The following is a 20286-nucleotide window of genomic DNA, read 5'->3' on the forward strand; positions in this document are numbered from 1 at the left end:
TCTGCCAGGCTCCAGGTGGCCCTGGGGACAGGGAAGGGAAGGATGTCACCTTCTGCTAGTGACTGGGACTGGGCCAGCCTCTTAATGCTCGTCTCCCGCTTTAATTCCAGCGCTCAGCCACACTGGGAGGGAACTGCACTGGACTGCTCGGGACAGAAAAAATGGAAGGAAAAAGGAACCAGTGCCCAGATATGCTCCTGCAACCACGCCTCAATCCACTACCGCAGCGTGCTTACGTGACTGAGAAAACCACAAGGACTTTTTTTTTTTTCTTCTCAGAGTTTACAATTTAATAATAGAATTTTTCTTTAAAAATAAAACCTAAGCTTGTTGGGTTAAAGATCAATAGATTTAAGTGCTATTTAAAGTTGTAGCTGCAAAGCTACTCTGTGCGTTGAGGATCAGTAGTACAGGCGCGGGGCCAGGGAGAAGGCATCACTGCATGTAGGCGTAGCGCCAGTCCGTCAGCGGCACGTGCGTTTCTTTGACGGCCTGGGGAGACGTCCAGCGCAGGACGTAGTGCGGGCCACCAGGCTTGTCGTTGGTGCCTGTTTCAGAAGGTAACAAAGTGCTGGTGACCACGAGCAGGGAGGTGGGGGACCTGCCCGGAGGGGGACGCGGCTCAGTGTGCGGCCGCGTAGGTGAGTGCCGTCTCCAGGCAGGAGTTTTTTGTCTCACCTGAGATGCGGGAGCCTCCGAAGGGCTGCTGCGCCACGACGGCGCCCGTCGACTTATCGTTGATGTAGAAATTGCCGGCTGCGTTGCGCAGAAGGTTCCTGGCTTCATCAATGATTCTCCTAAGGGGGGACAGAAATGGCTGCGAGCACAACGCAACGGCAAAAACTTGTGGGGAAGCCTCTGCTCTTCTACGGCAATGGAAACTGCGCAAAAAGCCTGTTCGCATTTCTCGCGCACGTTGCCAGCACTGCACGTTGTTTCATGCACACTGAAGCAGGTCGTGCCTCCTTAGAACTCGATCAAATCAGCCCACTTTTGTTTTCTTATAGTTTGCTTGTCTTTTTAAGTTTTATTGTTCTAAAATGAAGGTAATTATAACTTCATCTTTGAGGTTACACTGCTCTTAAGACTCCCCTCCTACTTGAGGGGCCTGGGGGTGCATCCTCCCCTACGCTCCAAACGTGGCCTCTGGGATCATTTCTCGCTGTAAAGGCATTTTGGGGCTGAGAAACGGCTTTAGCAGCATCCATCCCCTTCCCTCAGGGGTGGGAGGAGGGCTACAAGCCGCATAAGCTTGGCGGGGCAGTGCCACCTTTCCTCCTCAGCACCCAGCGCAGGGCTCTGGAGAGAAGCGGGGTGGCTGGCTCCCCCCAGAAGGGCAAAAGGGGATCTGGGGGGAGGGGGGAGGGGCAGGGATGCAGCGGATTTTGGCACCTACTTCTCCTGGGCGAAGACCGCCCCCGTGAGGCCGTAGGGCGTCGTGGTGTCGATCAGCTCCAGCACCTCCTTGTACCGCTTCTCCGGGTAGACGTACACCGTGAGGATCGGGCCGAAAATCTCCTGTACAGCAAAAATAAAATAAAGCACTCAGCAAGGACAGCCTCCAGAAATCAGCGTTGGGTGCTACAGCACCCGATGAGCTACAACCGGGCGACAATAAGGCTCCCGAACCTGACTTCCTAGAAAAGCTTCATCTCTCCTGCTCAGAGCCCCAGGAGGGGTGTTCTCCAGTGCTTCCCTAAACCTGGTAACAAAGCATGAGCTGAGGAAAGAATCTTTTTCTTTCCTATCACGGACTCGCTGCCTTCTGCAGCAGCAGGACTCAGACTACGAGTTAACTGGGAATCAGAGCTGTACTGATTTGCTCCTGCATTTCTTTTCTGGATAATACCGCTGAGGGTTGAAATAAAGCTGATTTGTCCCAAACTGACATCCTCACCCAGAGGAATCCCACTGAGGTTACCTTTCTTTTCAGTGTAAGGAGTCTGAGAGTTTAGGTTATCATATGATAATTTCCTTGATCCAGCCTGATCAAAGGTTTTCAATATAAATGAGCAGTGTCTTTTATGCCAATACTTTGGTGCCTGGTGGTCAATCTCTTTGATAAGTCAGGGCCATTTATTTTAAAAAAGAGCTCTTTGGAGCCACCCCTGCACCGGTCACCTCGCCTCCGCGTGCCCAGCAGACATCTCGGGGTGGGACCTCTAGCCCCTTTCACACCTTTCCTGCCACCCCCTCGCAAGCTGCTCCCACCTCTTTCATGATGGGATCCTGCGGGTCTTTGCTCTCCACGATGCACGGCTCGACGAAGTACCCAACACTGTCGTCGCAGCCGCCCCCTGCCAGGATGGTGAGGTTGGACGACTTCTTGGCGTGCTCGATCCACTTCTTTATCCGTGCAAAAGACTGAGAAAGGGAAATAATAAAAAAAAGAGGGTGGGTTTGGGGTCCAAAAGGGGGTTTGGGCAACCCCCTTCATGCTATGCTGCTCCTAGTGCTTTTCCAGCTCAGAAGTGGGAGCTGGAAACGGAGTCCCAAATATATTATAGCCCATATTTTCTCAGCAAAATAACCCACTTTTCAGGAGGGGCAGTGACTAAGGCATGCAATACTCCAGGTGAGAGTGAAAGAGGGCTGATAATCAGCTCCAGTTAATCACTGATGTTCATACTTTGCTGTAAGCAATAAAAACCATTTAACACGCAACGCAAGCCTGGTGGCGTTACCTTCTTGCCTCAGTAGGAACAGGAGACGGGAGCTCACCTTGTCATCAATCACCGCAGAGAAGAACGTCCCAAAGTCCTGGGCGGGCTGCAGGAAGCCAGAAAGGAGGCAACGTAAGTACATATTGTGCCAAAAAAGCTAACTTTGCAATTAGGAGGAGCTGCAATTCCCCAAGTAACATTTCCCTCCGCTCCAAACGCACCTCTGTGCGAGGGCACAAGCTACCCCTTTTCAATTAGTCTGCAGTATTCAGTGACTTACACAATCCTTCCTGCAGACGCTGGCTACAAGTTAATTTCTAATCACTAAAAAAAGATGAAGGGGGGGGGACATGGAGGGGCGGTGGTGGGGAGAACCAGTGGATAAAAAGCTTGGTTCAATAGGAATTAGTAGCCAGTTACCGCAGTCTCTAATCCCATCAACCACCCGCTGAGCTGCAAAGCCCTTCAGCAGCCCGGCAGCTCCGCTCACATCTCCCACTTTGATCTTCCCGTGCTCCTCCAGCAGTTTCTCTTTGATCTGGGGCCACAGCGAGTCCGGGGCGTAGAGGCGGGAGCAAGCCGAGCATTTTTGGCCACCATACTCGAAGGCCGAGCGCAGGGTCCCGTTCACCACGCTGGCCACGTCAGCTGAGCTGTGCACCAGGTGGAAGTTCTTCCCGCCGCACTCTGGTGCCAGAGAAGGGAGGAAAAGGGGCAAATGAGTTGTCAGGGCTGGGTCGCCCTCAAAAACCACAAGCTCTGGCCAGGTCCCTTCCAGGGGGCTCGCCCTGCCTGGGCCAGGGTCCCTCGGGGAACAGGGAGAGCACCACCACCGCGGGGAGCCCAACCCCAGAGCTCGAGGAGCTGGAGCAGGGTTGCCAAACTGATGGAAAAGGGACCGACCCGAGCTCCCAGACCTGGCGTGGAGGCTTTGCAAGCCCAGAGCACCACCGCCCCCTGCCCAAGCGCCAGCTCCCCACCGTAAAAACCCATCCCATAAGCTCCCCCAAATACCCAGTGCACCCCCACGAACAAGCTTTACACTTCTGCCACAGAGCAGGGACAGGGCACAATCTACTGTGTCGTTTGCTCTCTGCTCATGAGGAGAGGAATCCTGGCCATCACTTTAGTTCCTCCCTGAGCAGGAGAGAAATGGACTCCCCTGCCACCCCTGCATGGCCTCCCCACCAAAAAAAGGTGTAAGTGGCAGTTACCTCCAGCCAGACGCGGGAAATTGCGGTAGCGATCCAGGTTTTCAGATACTTGCTTCCAGAGCCGCTTGAAAGTCCTGGAAGAGAAAGGAGGAGCTGGTTAGTGCCTTTGCACAAGGGTGGCACTGGAAAAGGCATGTGTGGGTGTTGTGTCCTGCTGAAGGGGACCCCAGCAAAACCCTGTGTCTGTCACCAAAGGACGCCCTGCAAGCGGCAGAGGAGATGCTAGCTGAGAATGAGACCCTAGGTATCAAAGCAATGGCACTACACAACAACCCCGTAGTTTTAAAAATAGGAAACTGTTGCAGTGTCACGGGGAAGACCACAGGAGTGAACATCCAGCAGAAGTTTCTGCTCTTCCCCTTTCCCCCCTTCCTTTCAGTCCTTACTGTGACAAACCCCTTGGCTGCAAAACAATAAAAATGCTAATAACCTCCCAACAGGAGGCACAGCTGCTAATACTAATTTATGAGCTTCCCACCTTTAAAGCACGATGCTCATCAGACCATGTCCTTCGCCAGTGGAGCGGGGTCCCTGGGTTTAATAGTCCGTTGCAGTTTGCCAGGGCCCTCAGCATCACTAACACACCACGACGTGCAGGCAGAGTGCAGGTATGCAAATCTACCTGGAGCTGGCATCGCCCTGCCAGTGCAGTGCAGTTTAAGCCAAATCACGGCATCCCTGGGATTGTCACATGTGAGTTTGTCTATTCTCTGTGCCTCGGGTTTAGCAACAGAAACTCCCTGCTATTAAATGCACTCCCCGTGGCAAGAAAACCTGGTTAGATGCTTTTTTCATCGGTTTTAAAATCCTGCCTTCATTATGTTGTGTAAGGATGGCCGGTTGCCTGCCTGCTGCCCTACTCAACGCTGCCCTGCATGCTCAAAGGACCAGCAGACGAGCACCCAGCATCACTTCAGCCAGCAGCTCCTCACCCCTCTCCCCACTACCGCTCCCCTCCCCAACGTACGGCACGCTGCCGGTGAAATTGAGCCCACAGAAGTGCTCGGAACTCGTGACGGTGTCTCCAAACACAGGCCCATCTGCTGGCACGAACTGCACGACGTTTGGTGGGAGCCCAGCTTCCAGGAGGATTTTGTAGACAGCATAGCTGGAGAGCAGGGCGGTGTCACTGGGCTTCCACAGGACCACATTTCCCTGCGGGAGAGGACAAAGTCAGCATGCAAGGAAAGGCTTCAGCCCAAACACAGCTATGCAACGCTCAAATGCTCTGGCAAAAGTCTGTCCTGCAGCCCACAGCGGACAGGACCACAGCAACAGCACCTTTGGGTGATTCACACCTACCTTTTACCCCGAGCACTGGTTTTGAAAACGACTGCGATAGCCCTGGTCAGCTGAAAGGCACAAAAATCCTCCCCTTCCACACCACCAGGTTGCTGTGCCAGCCTTTCACACCCTCCCTCGCCCAGGACACAGAGTTTTGCCTTCCCTATGAGGAGCCGTAAAACACGAAGCTGTTTTACGTCTCGGGAAATGGGACAGCGCCGCTAAAAAATGTGCTTATGGCACTGCGAGCACTGCCACCCACTGCCACCGGCTTTGCGCAGGACCCAGCAGGTGGTTGTGCCAGCCAAAGCGCTGAAATCAAACCTCACGCCCAGATGAAACGTGCACAAGCCAACAGCACACTTGGCTGGGAAGCACCACGCTAAACCACTGCCGGCAGCCCCCCACCCCTTTGGCTCTGCGCCACCGTCCTCCCTTCAGCTCCGTGCGCAGCCACAGGGGCCCAGTGACCTTCCCGGTGTCACTGTCACACTGCCTGGCCCCCGACGCACCGCACGTGACCGTGCAACAGGGTCAAAGCCCTGGGGCAGCAGGATGGGGAGTTTTGGACTCTGTCTCAACCAGGCGCCTGCTTTCCAGGGACTCGTGGCGTAGGCAAAGCTCCTTCCCAGCCGGCTCTAATCCTGCCGTTCCAAACGGTGAGAAAACCAAACCACACTGCAAAAAATCTCCCAGCAACTGGGAAACCTAACTGGCCACAACCAGTGCCAGTATGCCTGGCAGCCTGGGTACCAGTGCAGTGCAGCAACTGCTCCGGTTCCGAGGAAATCCTGCTCCCAACAGCATTAACTGCATTGATCTCTGCAGCTATTTATCAAGAGCAATGTTTAATCCCCTGGGAAGCACACTGTGGTGACCAGAAGACTGGGGTTCTAATTAATACCCGCTTGTTAAGCACCATTTTCTCCTAAATTTAATTCCAGGTACCACCTGCGGCTGAGCTTTTCAAGCCACCCCATTCCTTTTTGCCCCTGCCCCAGGGTGAGCAGGGGGATTTCATCACGCTGCAGCAGCCCGGTGGGAATTTATCATCCCACTCAAGGAGGAATGCACTGCAGGACGCCCAAAACAGCTCCCCCAGACCCATCAGCGTGGGCTTGCCCCATCCCAACAGGGTTTGTCTGCTCTGGGATGAGTTTAGCACCAAATGCCCCAAAGCCGAGGACCTTCCTCGAATCCTGGGGTGGGAGGAATGCATTTCCCCTCCCCAAAAAACTTTCCCAGTTCCACATTAGTAGTTTCACCCTCTTCCTTCCTTCTCCCCACTCCTCCCCTACAGAAGTGACAGGTTCAAATGCTTCACCCCAAAAATGGTTTTAAAATGTGATGTCCCCAGATTAAAAGCTTGGTGTGCTCCCTTATCACAGCCTCGTCCACCTCCAACACAGGACGCTACTGCTGCAGGGACCCCTCTTTGGTGTCAGGATGAAACCTGAGCCTAATCAGTAAAGAGCTTAGGACAATTTTGTAAATTTTTTTCCAGTGCAACAATAAATTAATTAATCCTGGCCCAAATTAATCAGGTTGCTACAGTCTCTCCCCAAAACCCACCCTGCAAAGGCAGGTGCTCCCCATCCTCAACAGACACATTGGTGTGTGACAACTACAGAAATGCTGTTTGCTGATACTCTGACTTTTTGGACCATTTTTATGTCTGCTAGGGTCTCCTGTCTCCCAGTTCAGTGCTACACGCCAGGGCCACGACCAGCTCTCTCCTGCCTTCGCCCTAACACACCCACTGCAACCAAAAAGCGTCATCCAAGAGGAACCTGAGCAATTACAAACAGATCACACTTTTGGGTCATGACAGCACCCTGAAACCTGGTTCACAGAGCAAGCACCACACAGGAGAACCAAACCCTGCTGTGTTTCTCGTCTCCCCTCCCTCCCGCAGCACCCTGACCTTCCCTCAATCTACAACTCAGCCTGGGAAGGAAAAGACAGCTTGCTTCGTATAAAACCCCAGACAAACAGGTTTGGGTGGTTGTTTCCTTTTCTAACACTTCCTCCAACACACCTGTCCACTGATGGACAGGTCTAAAACCCAGCCACTAGAATGCCTTCTTGTAATTGAAAACATCTGAGTCTAATTGCAAGACAGCTGCTTGAATTCAAGGGGACCAACAGAAGCAGGACCACAGGTGTGGCCTATTAAACAGCACCAGAGAACCAGGGAGGCTGAATTCACTCCTTGCAGATCCCAGACCAGGCAAACTGCAGCCTCGGAGAGATGGGGTCCCTGTCCCAGCCTTTCCCCAGACTCTCCTTGCCATCCCTGGCTTTCCTTAAACCTCACCATGACACTCACCATCAATGCTGGAGCCCCTGCCAGGTTGCCACCAATCGCCGTGAAGTTAAAGGGGGAGACAGCTGCCACGAAACCCTGTGGGTGGGAGAGGCAGTGATGGATGGGAGCACGGTGCCTCCTCTCACCGTGGTGTGATACCACAGCCTGGGGCAAAAAAAAGAGAGTTCCAGAAGCAGGGGGGCAGCCTCAGCCCTTCCCTCACCTCCAGCCCCCGGTAAACCATGCTGTTGGTGCTGATGTCCACGCTGATGGGCTGGCTGTTCTCCAGCTCCAGGGCGTACTTGGCATTGAATCGGAAGAAGTCTATCAGCTCCGCAGCAGCATCGATTTCTGCCTGGATGACCGTTTTACCCTGCCAGGAGAGGTCGCATCAATTAAAAAGCACTGAGGGGAGGGCGGTGGGGGGAATGCCGCGTGCTGCAGCAGTGCGGCATGGCGCAGCCAGACGCAGCTTGTGGGTTGCCTCTCTCACGCAGACCACATGCTCGCTTTCCAAAGATGTGGCCTCCTGCAAGCCCCTATCCCACCACATCTCCTTTGCAGCGAGCAGAGGCAAACGCAGCCTGTGCCAGGGAATATCACACCCACCCGTGCTCCCCCTCTGCCCTTGAGGGCCTCCCCCAGGAAAGCCAGGGCTGCTGGGGCATCTCACAAAGGTCAGCCCGGTAAGTGCAGCCCACTGCATCAGCTGATCCCGTTCCAGGAGGCCTGGCTCCCAGCTTCACCTCCCTTCTTTCTCAGCAAAGAGGCAAGGATCAGTCTGCACCGCTCACGGTACAGCTACAGGCACTTCTAACATTACAGCCATTCCCACTGTCAAAAAACATCTTGGCAGCTCTTCCTGCCCTGCTTCCCCAGCTCCCCAGATTCTCTCCCATTCGCCCCAGCTATCTGCCAGCTCAATCCCACATGCCCCTTACCTGCCCGATCATGGTTTTGGCCAGCACTTCTGCTCGCCTCGGGCCGCTCAGCATGTCAGCTGCCTTCAGGAAAATCTGGGCTCGGTCCTGGATGGGTTTCAGGTCCCATTCCTTCCTTGCTGCCAAGGCAGCATTAATGGCTTTGTTAATGAGCTCCTGCAGAAGAGAAGGGGAAAGGCAGCAAAGAGAAACCCACTGCCTCTCCACCACCAGCTGGGAGGGAAACATGAAGGGCTATCCACCCCCAGGCACAAACAACAGCAGCCACTTTCCCATCATAACCCCGAATTTACAGCTCCTGGTACTAATTTGTTTCAAGATCCCTGGGACTTGGAAAGCCAGCACCCACCCCTGCAGCCTCCCTGCTCACAGCCTGAGCAATCATTTGTGTCTCTCCCAGCCTTCTCACCAGCAATCTCAAAGCGCATCATGCTGCAACCCCGCTGCGAGATAAGACTTGCTAAACACAGATGAAGTGCTGCTGGTTCCCCTCCCAAAAAAACACGAAAAGAAGAGGGAGAGCAGCAAGGTGTGCTCGCTCACCTTGCTGGCGTAGCAGTACTTGGCCACTTTGTGCGCATGATTAAAAGGCTGAAAAGAGAAGAAAAACTTTCATAGTTATCAGCCCAAGAGATCCCCCTCCTGATGAGTACACCCTCCTGCTCTGTGCTCCCTTGTTAAACAAGAATTTTCCCCCAAACTCACCGACAGCTGGTACCGCACTGTCGGTGTCCACACCTCTTCTCCCCCGATCACACACGGGATGGCTTCTGTCTTGCCCTTCAGGTCAGCAAGTGCCTGAGCCAGAGGAGGAGAGCACCGCGGTGGGAGCTGCACACGCAGACCCCCACCAGCTGCCCTCGCTCTCCATCCACCTCCCTGCCAGCCCCACGAGCACAGGGAAACCTGCAGACAGGCTTCCTTCGGTCCCTTGGGACGGGGGTGCCTGCGGGCTGGAGGGACCAGGACAGAACTTACAACTCCAACTGTCGCCAAAGGGAAGGAGTGGATGCTGGGCAGGACAGGGCTTTCCCCCACCAGGAAAGCGCCTGGGGCTGCTGCACAGCACCTGAAGCACAAACCAGAACCTTCAACACCCCAAAAAGCCCAATTCCCTACGGTGGTACCTTCTGAAGCGCTGCTCGCTCGGGGCTCCCTGGCTTAAATTCCAGGATCGGCTCGTTGGTCACCTGGATGGCTGAGTGGTGCTGCCATCTCCGCCTAGGTGAGGAGCAAGACAGATGCTGAAATCCCCCTGGTTTCCTCCTTCTCTCCGCGCCCCAACCTCCAGCTCACATGTGTTTTATGGCTTAAAGCCGTGTTTTATCACTTAACACCCTGCTCCCTGGCCAAACCAGCCACACGCGCCCGCGCATGGCACCGTGTCGCCTGCCTGTGCTGCATCCTGCCCATCCGAAGGTGATGCTGGAGCCGGGAGCTGAGCCTGGACATAGCCTCCATGCAACTATCCCTTCTCCTTGCTACGAAAAAAATGCTGATATATTAATTTCTAAGGGACAAGGCGCAGGGCAAGCTCCGAGTCGATGCGCTTTGCTCCACCGCCCCAGCTGCGGGCAAAGTGCAGGGCACGGGGCGAAGGCCAGGCTGGCAGCCCCGGGCTCCAGCGAGCCGCTGGCCCCTGGCATGCCGGGGTTACGTGCTTCCCAGCCCCCCGGGGCCGCGGAACTGCCCCTCTCAGCAATATTGCCCCAAAAACGGGGCAAAAAGGGGGGGCAACCCGCGCAGGTGGCGAGGAGGCGCCCGCGCCGGGCCGCCCAGCGAGGGGCAGGGCAGGGAATGAGCGCAGCGCCCCAGCCGCCGTGGGTGCTGCGGAGAGGGGGGTCCCGGGGGGTCCGGGGGGGCTCGGGGGGCCGGGGTGTAGGGGGGTCCGGCCGCCCCGCCGGGAAGGGGCCGCAGGGGGAAGGGGCCGCCGCGCACTCACCCGCCGCCCCTCAGCGCCCGCCACATCCCGGCCCCGCCGCCTCGCCGGCCCGCGGCCGCGCCCAAACCGACACGGGGCGGGGGAGACGGAGACAAACCCGTACAATTAAATCATAAATTAAAATTAAAAAAAAAAAAAGAGGGGAAGGGAAGTAGGTCGCTCCCACAGTAGCCACACACCCGCGCACTCTCTGTGTGTGTATGGGGGTGTCCCCCTCTCGTGGGGCGGGAGTGGCCCGTCCCGTCCCCCCCCATCTCCTCACCGGTGGTTGCGCCCGACCAGCGGGCCGGCCGCGCGCCGCAGCACGTGGGAGAGGGCGGGGCGCTGGGCTGAGGTAAAAATAATTAAAAAAACCCAACAACAAACTAAAAAAAGAAACCAAACCCCAAACCCAAACCATCCTCCTCAAAAAAAGCCCAAAAAATAAAACGTACGCGGCAACGGCGGCTCGGCTGGCGGCGGGGCCCGGCCCCGGGGGCTGCCCCCACCGCGCACCCAAACCGTAAAAAAAAAAAAAAAAAAAAAAAGGGTTTTAACCCAAAACGAGGGCCCGGCGGGGGGGGAGGGGGGAGATGGCCACCAGGAGGCCTGGTTTTACACGGAGTATTTCTATTTCCTAATTTCGCAGCCTCAGAGCAGCCGCCTGCCGCCCTCAGCCCCCCCCCAAGCAGCCTTTGCTCTGCAGGTGTTTTCCAACCCTGAAATTAACACACACAGACGTGAACCAGGTGTTTGGTATTTATTTGATAAGTTGGTTTTAGTTTTTTTTTTCCTTGTAACCAGAGAAGGACCATAACCCGTTTGCGTGGCCGAGCTCCCCCGCACACCCCCTCTGCGCAGAGAACCGCGGGTACGGCGAGCGATGGAGCGATGGGCCGAGTGCCGAAGGATGAACGCGGACGGACGGACCTGGTGGGATGTGAGACCGAAGCACAGTACAGGGCACCGGACAGCAGACCTGGAAGGGGGCGGTGAGGTTGGTTTTGGCACTAAAGAAGTTAAAATGGAGATAATCCACTGGAACTCAGAGGACAGAGGAGTGTGAATGCTTCTGGCTCTCGCTGCGGGTGTTTCTCGGTGCCCCTGCTAAAGTGGATTAGATTTCTGAAGCCTTTGATGGTCCCAAATCCACCACCATTTGGTCTGCTTGCAAATATCCAGGACAGGCTTGCAGCCACAGAGGTAATCGATGTGCATCTCTACTCCGGAGCAAGCTTGGGAGCTGGCTCATCCTTCGTCCTTTCCTCCCCAGAGATCAAATAGCATCATCAATTCAGTCTTTTTCTTTAAAAGAAGCTAATATACAGAATATAAAGCACAATATTTACAACAGTACGGTAAACAGGTTCATTTCCACACTGATCAGTAGTCTGTTTTAATGTGTACAAAAGAAATTCTTACATGACCTAAGAGAAACTGACAAGAAGTGACACAGCATGGGGAAAGAGTCATCAATACCCTCCACTTAAACACATTAAATAATAAATAATCATTTTTGGCAGAACTTAGCTACAATACACTTTAGCCGCAGGTTAAGGTGTTTTAAGGACTCAATTGCGTGTCTTTTGGTGAAACCACGTTACACAAGAAGTGTGTCTAGTGACCAAGCTTTTAATGATCCTCAGCCCTCTCTGATAAAGAAGAAATTTCAGGATTTCAGATGAAATCCGTACAGGGGTCATCAGTTTGGGCAGCCCTCAAACCACGGGCATTGGGTCTGTGGCACAGTGGTACTGGGGTGTTCTGCCATGGAAACAACACAGGTTTGAAGCCACCCCAGGGTTTGGGTTTTTTTAAGCATTAACTTCATCTTTCCTCCAAAGATGGAGCCAGCCAGACCCACAAGCACCACCTTTGCTTACCGAAGTGCTTCACTGTTGGAGTGCCTCAAATTAGGAGGGAATTGTGATTTCTAGAGGCATCAAATACCCACTTCTTAAACACAATGTTTGCTTCTTCAAAAGAGAAGCTCTGAAAGGCTCCCGCAAATGCAGAAGGGTCTTAAGACACTGAACTACACACAAAAACAGACAAAAAGAAATAATCAAGTGTTTCTTCACTACTCTGCCAAAGACTTGTGTTCAAGCCTTCGGTGTTCCCCTCCCCAGAAACGGGCTGGCAAGGGACTGAATGAAGAATTTGGCAGGTAGTGTTTATGTTCACCTCTGAACCCTGCATTATTAACACCAGGATACTATGCGTTGCCTTAGAGTGGCAATTTCTTTTCTCATTTAAAACTCGAACTGACAGAAGTTACATTCTACTAAAAGCTTAAAACCAAGCATTTGTGTGACTTAACACTGAAGGCAGGTATTTTTAAAACCTGTGTGTTCCCCTGCAACAAAGTCCTGGACCAGTGCAAAAGAATAAAAAACCCAGAAGTCCTGAAGCAAAATGTGAAAAATCCTCCTCAGGGTATTATTACACCCTGGAAGCACTATAATTTCTTAATGTTGCTGTGATAAATCGTGCTTTTAACATTCAGCTCTAAAATGAAGCACTCTCAAACGTGAAACACAATCAGACACTTCCCAATATTGCAATTCTCTTCTTTGCGTGCTCCAACACAAACATTCCCCCGCCTTTCTCCAGAGCCAAGGGAAACAGAAGGAAATAGCTGCTTTACAGAGCCCGCAGCGCTGTGGCAAGGCTGTGAGCACCCACCGATCGCTGTGGCTTTTCCTCAAGCCAACCCTGGACCAAGGACTCTACTTGTGTTTTTGCTGGCAGGAATGGTTATGCAAAAAAAAATAATCATGTATTAGAAGCAGCTTTAGAACTCTATTCAGGCACAATTCCAATCTATTAATTTGTCTCATCAAGTTAATTCCAATTTATGCCAGTGCAGACAAACATCATTTATCTTCTAACCAGGTAAAGCACAAAACCCACTCTGGGGCAGATTTTAAAACTACTGTGCTGCAATCACCCCTGGGGTTTAGGAGAGCAAAAGAGGTCCTTACTCTCTTCAGCAGAATGCCACGCCATTAGGGGAAGGAAAAAAAACGAACCAGGAGAAACAGCAATACTCCTGCAGCTGCAGAAAAGCTGTTATTTCTTTTACTTCCCCCCCACCCCCCCTTCTCTTGCTCCTAGGAAGCGATGGGCAAGTGCTTCACAGCCGTACCTGTTAGATTGTTCCCATGTTGCCACTTGAAACCGTTTGAGAATTTGGAGTCACATCAGAGCAGAAGATACTTTACAAGGGAATAATTGCATTTGCTAACAGAATTCTGTTTGCACTTTAAAAACCTCTAATAAAAATAGAATATATACTGTGTTTTTTATAAATAGATTACACATTTAGCTTAGATGAGTTTCATTATAGTCCCCCCCAGCCCCGACACTTGTTTTCTTAAAGAATTTTGTTTTTCCTTGTGTGAACTAATATTATAATTACTAAGTCTTTGAAAAAAATGTTTGTACCACATTATTCTTTGGACATTTTTGAACAACATGCATCCACAAAAGCAACTGCCGTTTGTTTACTGAAAACATTGTTTGTACAAACCCATTTTAGGAATTTGATCTATTACACTGCTAACAAGCAAAAAAATTTGCTTCCTTGAAATCCCCCTTTAAAAAATGAGAAACAATGAGGAGGATTTTCTGATTGTAAGTCTAAAAAAGTGTCAATATGACACCGCATTAAGAATAGAAAACAAAAATAAAGTATTTACAGCTTTACAAAGGAAAAAGAAAGAGGTCATCAAAATCATTTCCAGCATTTTCACCATTTTTTTCTGGCAAGCTTTTGATCTGGTTTATACAGAGTGGTTATACGCAAACAGAACAGGACCACTGTCGGCTAAATCAGCAGCATCGCTTGAAACTAAACCAAAAGACCTCCTAGAAAAACTATCAAGGATCAACCATAGTAATTCCCGAAAGGTTGACCCACCAAGTCCTACACAGCCTAAACGAAAACAAAACCCCAATCCCAAGTACGAAATCACCTTTTCTTCTTTAAAAATGGATTACATATGGTTATAAGAAACAGAGACCAACAACCATGGTAATTTACCATCATACACATCACCACCATACACATTATTTCTATATCCTCTACTATAGACCCACATCCCTTACAAATTACCAACAAATGCAACCCTATTACAGATGCTCCTCATAATTATGGCTATGAGATAAACTGTAGGTTACAGCTAGCTTGTTTCCACAGCTGAATTTCTGCTTCCTCACTTGGCTCTCACCATCAAACTAAGGATATTCTTTCCTACCCTCAACATACCAGCTACTAGTTTCAGGAACACTCAGCCTTTTTCCTACTAGGACACTGAGTTTTAAGGAAAACAAACAAACAAACCAGCAAACAGCAGCTAAGCCGGACGGCCATTAATGTTGCTCAGTTTCTCCAGTACCAAAGAGCATTTCATAACTCAGGAGAGCCAACGACAGCCTCTGATGAGGCCGACTCACTGTGCAAGTCGATTGCTTCACAATGCCTCCACCAAAGTCACTAAAGCATTACAGACACTCAGCTTTGGCAGATGGTTTCTCAGCCTTGTGAGAAACTACGTATTAGCAGCTGTAGTTCATACAGGCTTCAAAAACCTTAAGAGTACTTTATTGAAAACATGCAGTCCCAGCCCCCTCAAAAAAATATCGCATCTCTGGCCCCCACCCACCCACCCCAGCTTGCAGCCCCAGTGAACGTGACATTTACCACTTTGGCCACCTAAGAAATAATAGGAATGAACACTTTGGAATAAGGTTTCTTTCCCAGAGAAAAGTTATCTACATTTACGCGTTGAAACAGGCTTTGAAAAAGCCCCTAACCCACACCACAGGAACCAGGGAGTCGCTAGCTACTCTATGAATAACTGCACTGAGCATTTCAATCAGTAAGGAAACCACAAGAATATCCTTGCATCTATTTTCTCAGAAGCCAGCAACTGCAGATCGTGGCCTCCACATTGTGGATCCAGATGAATCATCCCAGAACTCCTCCCCACGCTGAAAAAACCACGGAGCCCATCTGATTCATGTGGCCCAAAAGCACCATTGTGTCCAACTAGGAGACTGATCTGAACAGCGATGAAACTCCAGGCAGCGACACGGGAAACTCAAATGAAGACGACATTACTGTACCCACAGTTACAGCGGGCACAGAAACCCTCCGAGGCCCTGCCGCCCTGCACAGCTGCGCCAAAGAGGCATTTCTGCCCAGGAACGCGCTGTTTGCCAAGACACTTGAGCTCTTTTTGGAAGAAAGCAACACTGATCTATACTGGCTGTATGCTTACAATGCAACCCCGCTGATTTCAGATCAATACGTGAGAGGGGCTTGGAAACAATACTCAGGAAGCTAAAAAGATTGGCCAGCTTACCTTTACGTAACACTGAGAGGGTGCTTAAATCTGATATGTCCCTGTCCAGTCCTAGCACTGCCCCTACATAGCAGTTTCTAAGCTATCTGGCAGGTAAAAAAAAAAAAAACACAAAAAAATTTGGTATTTACTCCAAGTCTTACAACTGCTAGTTAACTACACAGTTACCTTTAGGCAGTATTAACTACACTTCCAACTTTAGTCTAAAAAAAAAAAAAACCAACCCCAAAACACAAACAAAAAATTATTGGCTGAGGTTTATACCCTGTTTTTACCTGGCTGAGGTGCTACAATTCCCATTATAACCATGAACAGCTTGATTATGCCAGAGTTTCCTCAAAATACCACCAAGTGATCCAACTTCTGGTGCTGCTTTCTCCTGTGTAAAAATACAGAAAGACTGACAAAGCCTACGTCTCCTCACTTTCTCACAGAGAAAGCACATGGCTGTTCTTCCCTCGTTCTTGGGCAGCAGTAGTTTGGGATTCATTTCACTATGCCCTAAAAAGGATTACAGTATTTTCCGATGTTCAGCTTTTCTGAAGAACAGTGGTCTGGAACTCTCCCAATGGCATGTCTCAAGTCTACATCTACACCCCCACATGTCCGTTTATCCCAATGCTTCAACTACCCCACTCTAAACATCATGAAAGCAGCATAAAATGGGAGTTATCTCCCTGTCAGCAAAGTAAAATCTGCAAACATTATGGTTTTTAACCAAAAAAAAAAAAAAAAACAAAAAAAAACTGAAAAAAGGAAAACACAAAACAACACGGAACTGAAGGGCTGATTCCCCTCTTAATCCAATCACTGGAAACAAAGGCATTGTAATACGACATTCCTCCTCAAAAGAAGCTCTACAGATAACTAACATGTGCAAATTTGTTTTTAGCTTTCCTTTCCCCAAGAGATAACTGTAGCCCAGCAGGGACCAAACATTCCATATAAATAAGGCGAGCTTTTTTTTTTTTTTTTTTTGCATAGTAGTTTATCAGTGATAGTCCCACCCCACTGAACCCTCCTCTGTCCACCTGCTTTGCCACCGAGCTGAGACCTGCTGCTTCGGATTCTGGAGCCTAGCAGAAAGTTTGCACAAATCTCAAAGGCTCCTTCACCCAGAAAGACGGAATGAAGTAACTCCTTTTAATATTGTATAACTGCTTAATCCTAAAAGCTGCCTCGACACCTGCTATTATTCTTAAATGTTTACAGTTCAATTTTGAGGCATTCTTTTTTGTGCCAGACATTGGTAATTGTACCTTAATTGTCTTGGGTTTGCTTCTCATTTTGCCAGCATTCCTTTTGCCAATCAGTGCGCAGTTCAATAAACCCATAAGCTTATTGAGATACCCAGAGCCTTTGCAGCACCATTCTCTGCTGCTACCAGATTTTTTTAAAGTAGTATTTTTTATAAAAACACCTGCTATTAATATTCCACTGGAGCTCAAAGTGGCTCAGCTTGGGGCAAAGGCACAATTAAAACACCATGTTTTCTTACAGGACTCTGCATTTATGATTTGTATAACAATAGAAATTTACAGCACCAATCCTTGGGTGGGGTGGGGATGCGTGTAGGAATGAGTCCTTAGAAACCCTGTGCAAGGGCTTACGAGTCTTATTTTCCCCCCATCAGTGTATTGTTTTTTAATCTTTTCTTCCATCTTCCCTTTCACCGGAATGCTCCAACTACGTATCAGCTGACCATGGGCTCCACATCCGTCTCTCTGTCCAAATCGTCCTGAATTTCATCTGTGTTTCCTGAGTCGCTGCTGGCTACAGAGCTGGGAGATGGAGAATTTCTGTCGAAAAATTAAGAGAAAGGTTTAAACAAGAAATTAAATATCAATGAGAGAAGGGGGGGCGGGGGGAGGAATCTTTAAAGAAGATGGTCCTTTCACTGCCCAAAACAATTTAAAGTATCCTTTATTAACATTAAACTTTGGGTTTACAGTAAATATCAGTTGTAAACGTCAGCAGCCCGTGTGCTGCCACCCCACCCCTGCAATCTCCTATACAAACATAAAGGCTGCCCTAGGTTTCCTGACAGGGAGCAGGACACTTAAGTCCAATGAACATCCTACAGAGACTCTCATCTTCCATAATACGTACAGTCTTGAAAACCCCCAAAAAGTTTATTATCTTGTTCTTTGAAGCCAGGGCGTGTACTGGGGGTGAGCAAGAGATAAGAAAATCCATCATAGTATAGAGTTCTTAACACATGAGAAGATTAAAACCCACGTTCTTCATGTAGGTCCACAGTCAAGATTTATTCTGGGCTTTGTTCAAGAGTTGTAGATCTACGACATGAAGACTAAACATCTGTCCAGGTTAGAGATCCCTGGTCTTACCAATAAGTGTTGAATCCTGAGCAGTGTTACTGTGTGTAGGAACCTAGACACTTTTATAGGGCTCCTTATAAGACTGGTATTTGGCCCTGAACCAAACAGGATTATCTAAAAGACAAAGCTTTAGGACAAAATGGTACTATTGCCTTTAAAACAACTTGGCAGGAAACAATTCTTGAAGCACCCCAGGCAGAATGGTGGTAGCTTATTACCTGTCAGCTGAGCCTTTGATAAGCCTACGACAGGTTTCCATTTGTACATCCAGGCCCCTTTTCATACTACACATTTCCATATATTCATGAAGGTGGCGATTCATGTCACTCTTGGCCGTGGCCAATTCCAGCTGTAAGAAATGAGAGAAAATAATCAGCCTAAGGTGAGCTGCTAGCAGCTTCTCCCAGCATTGCTCGATTTTACATACTGGTGGGGATGCTAACGCTGCCCAGAGCCAAGCCAAAACACCCGCACAATATATGTTTAACCTCGGTGTTGCATACTGCCAATGTATTCATCAGCTTATGAAGCGTATTCCAATCAGAGCTCAACACTTTTTAAACAGCCCTTGAGGTTTTTTTTTTTTCTGCTGTTTGGCATCTTGTTTGTCAACATGCAGTAATTACTGAAAGCATATTCTAGGCAGGGCAAAGATGGTTGAGAAGCTACAGCTGTTGTGCCTGGTGACCTGCGAGGCCACATCTCGTAAAGCATTTCCCAGTGTGATGGTGGATGTGCAGGACAAACAGGGGAAAATGAATAATAGCGTGCTTTTGTTCTCTTTGTTCTGAAGGTTCTCTCTCCACAAGCTACAGATTTATGCTTACTCAGTAACAGTGCTGCATAGAGAATGACATTTAGAAAAAAATCCCAAGAGGATGTCAAAGGAAAACACCTTTGCGTTCTTGGATATAGAGACATTCCACCTTTCCTCTGTGGGTACAGTGGACCGGAACACTGCATGTTTTCATCCATCAGAAACAATTCATACTGTCACGAACCACTTCCTTACCTCTATCTGCCCTATTGTTTCTTGGTATTCCTTGTCTCTCGTTTTAAAGAAAGACTCTGTTTCGTGGATCAAGTTTCCCAGGTTTTCTTCCTGCAGGGGAAAGGAGGACACAAAGCATTAGCAAGGAACTAACAAGGAATTCAGTAGCAGACTGAAGATTTCCTTATTTAACCTCACTCAGAACTGCAGGTTGTTAACCTCTTTCGTGCAAAGATTTTTTTCAATACATTTTTATGCAGGCAAGCAACATTCTGCCGCTTAGACCTGGCATAGCGGGAGACATTTTTGTACCATGACCATGGCTTTGGACACACAAAGATAAAGTCTCTGATCAAGGAACCTACAGACCAAAGCTCCGGCAACTAAACGCATATACCTGATGATGTCAAAGAACCAAAACCATGGATTTTCCCGAACCTTTCACAGTCTGATCACACTTGGATAGACTGTAATGCTCTCCAGCCATGAAACTAAGTATTCCCTTGCATTGACCACACCACGACTTACGGCTTTGCACTGGAATTCTCATTTTCTGATTACAAATTACTCTCGAGTCCTTTCAAGTCTCCATCCTATTGAAATTCTTCACTTAACCACTAGATAAAGCAAGCTCTCTCCTGCATGCTATCGATGAAAACACCACATGCAAGAACACATGCTGTCCCAAAGGAAACATCCTGCCAGACAACAGCTCCCATATCCTTATCACTTTGGATTGCCAGTATGGTCTGGGCTACAAAACATACAGCGCTATTTCATGCTGTCACGAAGAGATTAAAAACAATGTCATTGTTCATGCTCTCCTTCATGCTATTAACTACCTCCCTTTTCCAGAAAAAAAAAATATAAAAAAATCAATTTAATGCAACTGCACTGATGAGCATTAATTATGTTTCCACCCTTTGGCCACATCTGTGGCAGCTTTATCAGGATCACACCTGGTATCAACGTCAAGCTATCCAGCCTATAGTTACAAGACTCATTCCACTTATCCTTTTACATGCAGAAATGCTTTAAGGAGGAAGGTCATTAAAGAAGGTGGCTAGGGCACCATGTAAGAACTTGAAAGGAATAAAGCCAGTGGAAGGAAGATTCAGGCATGTAAAGCACTATGTTAAAGACCAGGCACAGACAGAGCAGTCTTTATTCTGAATCTCCATCTACAAGACAAATCTACCCTCTCCTTGTATAATTTTCATTTAGAAGGATTTAAGCTTCTTAAAACCTTTAGAGTT

General features: G+C 49.4%; 2 protein-coding genes across 3 annotated transcripts in view; both read right to left on the reverse strand.

Annotated features, from left to right (window-relative positions):
• Window positions 1-259: 259 nt before the first annotated feature.
• Window positions 260-10476, reverse strand: ALDH4A1 (aldehyde dehydrogenase 4 family member A1). Of its 2 annotated transcripts, none has more exons than XM_056332847.1 (15): window positions 10353-10476; window positions 9538-9631; window positions 9116-9208; window positions 8954-9001; window positions 8411-8566; window positions 7693-7842; window positions 7491-7565; window positions 4845-5032; window positions 3878-3951; window positions 3154-3350; window positions 2722-2769; window positions 2212-2364; window positions 1397-1518; window positions 679-797; window positions 260-548 (listed from the first exon to the last, which is right to left on the reverse strand). In XM_056332847.1, exons 1-15 carry the CDS (start codon window positions 10376-10378, stop codon window positions 436-438), a joined length of 1656 nt encoding a protein of 551 aa, XP_056188822.1. In that variant the 5' UTR covers window positions 10379-10476; the 3' UTR covers window positions 260-435. The 2 variants fall into 2 exon arrangements, with proteins under 2 accessions (XP_056188822.1, XP_056188821.1); XM_056332846.1 differs by lacking the exon at window positions 10353-10476 and adding an exon at window positions 9804-10026.
• Window positions 10477-17297: 6821 nt separating this feature from the next.
• IFFO2 (intermediate filament family orphan 2) overlaps window positions 17298-20286 on the reverse strand; it is a 37124-nt gene continuing 34135 nt past the window's right edge. Inside the window, exons 7-9 of the mRNA XM_056332569.1 lie at window positions 19052-19141; window positions 18258-18388; window positions 17298-17499 (exon numbers count right to left, since the gene is read on the reverse strand). Of these exons, the coding sequence (XP_056188544.1) occupies window positions 17394-17499; window positions 18258-18388; window positions 19052-19141 (327 nt within the window). The 3' untranslated portion in view covers window positions 17298-17393. The remainder of the gene's footprint in view (window positions 17500-18257; window positions 18389-19051; window positions 19142-20286) is intronic.

This window comes from Falco biarmicus, chromosome 3, assembly GCF_023638135.1.
Source record: "Falco biarmicus isolate bFalBia1 chromosome 3, bFalBia1.pri, whole genome shotgun sequence".
In the NCBI taxonomy this organism is placed as follows: domain Eukaryota; kingdom Metazoa; phylum Chordata; class Aves; order Falconiformes; family Falconidae; genus Falco; species Falco biarmicus.

Excerpts from the sequence above, each read along its gene's own strand:
- ALDH4A1 (XM_056332846.1), bottom strand. The coding sequence starts at position 9,871 with ATGGAGGCTATGTCCAGGCTCAGCTCCCGGCTCCAGCATCACCTTCGG. Across the intron at positions 7,566-7,692 it reads TGGTTTACCGGGGGCTGGAG|GGTTTCGTGGCAGCTGTCTC; the intron begins GTGAGGGAAGGG and ends TCCCACCCACAG. Across the intron at positions 549-678 it reads CGGAGGCTCCCGCATCTCAG|GCACCAACGACAAGCCTGGT; the intron begins GTGAGACAAAAA and ends CTTCTGAAACAG.